Here is a 3,578-nt window from a genome sequence, read left to right on the forward strand (position 1 = left end):
ACTACTACTACTACTACTACTACTACTACTACTACTACTACTACTACTACTACTACTACTACTACTGATAATAATAATGATAATAATAATAATAATAATAATAATAATAATAACAACACAACTCCCTATAAATCGCATGATCCTTCAGAACTGCCATAACAAACGCAGAAATCTCAGTTCTCCATGGTTTGAATATAAAAAGGGCTTTTCACAGCATACCGCATTCATGGATCCTGAAATCGCTGGACATATTCAAAATTTCTCCCGTAATTTCAGACTTTCTGAAGCATATCCTGTCACTGTGGAATACGAGTCTCCGATTCTATCACTCTAATGGAATACTGGTTTCAAACAATATTAACGTGAACTGTGGCATTTTACAAGGTGTCTCATTTTCACATCTATTTCTTTTTAGCATAGCATTTATACCCCTTACAAGTGAACTTAACAAAACAGAGTATGAGTATAAAATTGACAACAAGGAAATAAGCCGTTTATTTTTTATGGATGGCATAAAACTATGTGGCAAAGCCAATTCTGAGTTTGAAGACCTATTACGTCTTGTGAAAGCATTCTGTGATGACATCGGGATGAACTTTGGTATTGATAAATGTGCCAAGGCCAAACTTAGTCGTGTTAGGTTTTGACACAATTATAAAAGAACTTGAGCAGGCACAAACTTACAAATACCTAGAAATAATTGATGGCGCTGGCATTCAGCATGCAAGCATGAAAGGGAAGATCAGAAAGGAATGTTATAGAAGAGTTGGAGTAGTCCTGAAATCTGAGCTAAATGCACGTAACAAGGTATTAACCATACAATCCTGAGCAGTTCCAGTTGTTATTTATAGTTTCAATAAGTTGAACTGGGATATCACCTGGAATATCAGTTGAACTGGAATTACAGTGAAGTACAAAAGATTGTCAGGAAAATTCGTGAAGCTGCTGACTTGCAGGAAAGATGCATCACCCAGAGGCAGACGCGAATCGTCTTCACATTCCCGGAGCCCAAAGAGGTCGAGGCTTGATCCAAGTTGAAATTTCTTACAAAACCACAACAACTGGACAGGCTGAATATTTTGAAACATCTAACAATTGAATGCCAAAACTTGTTAAAAATCACGACAGACGTAAAAAGCTTCATTCTGCCATGAAGGAGAGTAAATATTTGTCATTGAGTCCATGCACGATATCCAGACTGAATAGCACGGCGAAAGTGCGGCAACTGCTGTTGCAAAGGTGAAATCGATGACAAGGAAATAAGCGCACGAACAACTGGCTGATACGTGGGAGGATAAATATTTGCATGGCGAATATATAGCCCGTAGCAAATAAGCCGTTGTTAACCAGAAGCGCACCTATCAGTGGCTTCGGAGTTCAGGGCTAAAGGCAAAGAGCGAAGGTTTCATCTTAGCTGTTCAAGATCGAAGCTTATTGACCGGGAAGACGGACGAAATGCTGCACACACACACACACACACACACACACACACACACACACACACACACACACACACACACACACATGTTTGGAGTTTTAGTCTGCGTCATCAAATCTACCTACCTGCCTACCTAATTACCCACCCACCTACCTAACTACCTACCTACCTGCCTGCATCTCTCTCTCTCTCTCTCTTTCTTACCTATCTATCTACACACACACGCACACACACATTCACGTACCTTACGCACAAACTATAATCATAAGATTATTGTTGGTGTTTTCCAGCATTGTTGTTGGATAGGGCGATTAATGGTTTCCAAGCATATTGAAGATTTCAGAGTAACCAACTTCGAAAATATTGATTTTTATCTGAGGAACAACACCATGCAGTTTTGAGTAGTGCATAGTTTATTATAGCTACTCTAATATATAACTGGTATTTTAACAACCCTTGACGGAGGAAAGACAAGGGACGTTGCAACAGTAGTACCTCGTCCATTTTTGTATATTGTTTTTCAAACCTACGCTTGTTTGGAATAACTGAGGCCTCCACTTTGCTTGTGAACAGTCTTAGACGATAATATAACCAGCAGTAACTCTCTCCATGTATGTGTGTGTGTGTATGTTTGTGTGTGTGTGTGTGTGTGTGTGTGTGTGTGTGTGTGTGCGTGCGTGCGTGCGTGCGTGTGAGTTTGTGTATTTTTTCATCAATTTCACTCGCGCTTCAGAGATATGTATACCATCAAACAGTTATATATTTGCATGAAATATGCCGTAAGTGCCATTTTAAGAAATTTTATCGTTTAATTTCTGCAGGGTACTGCGAGAACCCATCGGTAAGTTATATTTTGCCGGCACTGAAACTGCTACACAATGGTCAGGCTATATGGAAGGAGCTATACAAGCCGGAGAGCGGGCTGCAAGGGAGGTAAGAATCGAGTTTGTTTCGTTTTCTTTTTCTTGTGGCTTTGGAAAGACAGAAGCCTAAAACATCGTTATCTAACACACTACAGCTTATAATACTGTGCCGGCGATTAAATTTGGCTCATAGAAAGATATTTAGGTCTATCTTAGTTTGTCTACTTAAACACAATTCATTTAATATGCGATAATTTCTATACACTAAGAAATTTATTTATGAGCAAATCAACGGTTTACTTCCATATGGTTTGCTAAATATTCTCATCTATCATATTCCAACCAAAACATAATCCCTCTAGTACACTGCTTCTGATTTTTGATGCTTCATTTTTTTTCTCAACTCATTTGCACTCCGTCGTTCATGCTCGTCTCATTTCTTTCCGATCCTCACAAATCCTCCGCATGCATGAGGTTGAATATATTTTAATCAAATGTACCCATCTGAACTTATTCACAGTTTAGGCACACAAAATCTGTGTCAATAGTTTACGTTATTTTGTACGTGTTACAAGTAATTGTACTGATATAAAAACGTGTAAAATAGCGCTTGTTACACGTAGCATTTTCAAATTAGCAGCTATAAATGGCTGGTCTCTCTAGGATAATCAGATGCTCTTGATATCTAGTCGAACGTAGTCGAGGTTTTCTCCAATTGTCTTGAGAGAGAGAGAGAGAGAGAGGAAGAAAGAGAAAGAGAGGGAGTGGGTAAAGAGCCTTGTGTTATAATCGCAGTTCATCAACTTAAAGAAGGGATGGGTGTCTTCATATGTGCCTTTGTGTGTATACGTGTGTGGAGTGTGTGTGTGTATGTGTGTGTGTGTGTGTGTGTGTGTATGTGTGTGTGTGTGTGTGCTTATGTGTCTGTGCTTGCTTATCAGTTCGTATTTACCTATGTACCTATCTATCTACTTACCTATGTATCTATCTGTTTGCTTACATTTCTATTTACCTACCCAAATATTATTGGATTTTACTGATAAGGTATTGGAATCTTAATAATGAATTTACAAATGTAATGACCAATCTTAAAGACAATTGGATTGACAAATACAATATCCCTGCATTCACTCTCTATTTCCTATCTTATCTAAATTAACTATTGCTTAACCATCCTCTCATACCGTCTCCGATGAAGGGATACAATAAATATCCTGGGAACAGCTATAAGACCTATTTATAAATGTTCTATAATGCACACAGCCTTGTTTTTTTTT

General features: G+C 38.2%; 1 protein-coding gene across 1 annotated transcript in view; it reads left to right on the forward strand.

The window, feature by feature from the left end:
- The window catches only part of LOC106881277 (amine oxidase [flavin-containing]), an 89,951-nt gene that overhangs the window by 85,545 nt on the left and 828 nt on the right, over window positions 1-3,578 (forward strand). The window contains exon 13 of the mRNA XM_052969855.1: window positions 2,260-2,371. Within this exon, the coding sequence (XP_052825815.1) occupies window positions 2,260-2,371 (112 nt within the window). The remainder of the gene's footprint in view (window positions 1-2,259; window positions 2,372-3,578) is intronic.

The sequence above is a fragment of the Octopus bimaculoides genome, chromosome 8 (genome assembly GCF_001194135.2).
Source record: "Octopus bimaculoides isolate UCB-OBI-ISO-001 chromosome 8, ASM119413v2, whole genome shotgun sequence".
Classification (NCBI taxonomy): Eukaryota; Metazoa; Mollusca; class Cephalopoda; order Octopoda; family Octopodidae; genus Octopus; species Octopus bimaculoides.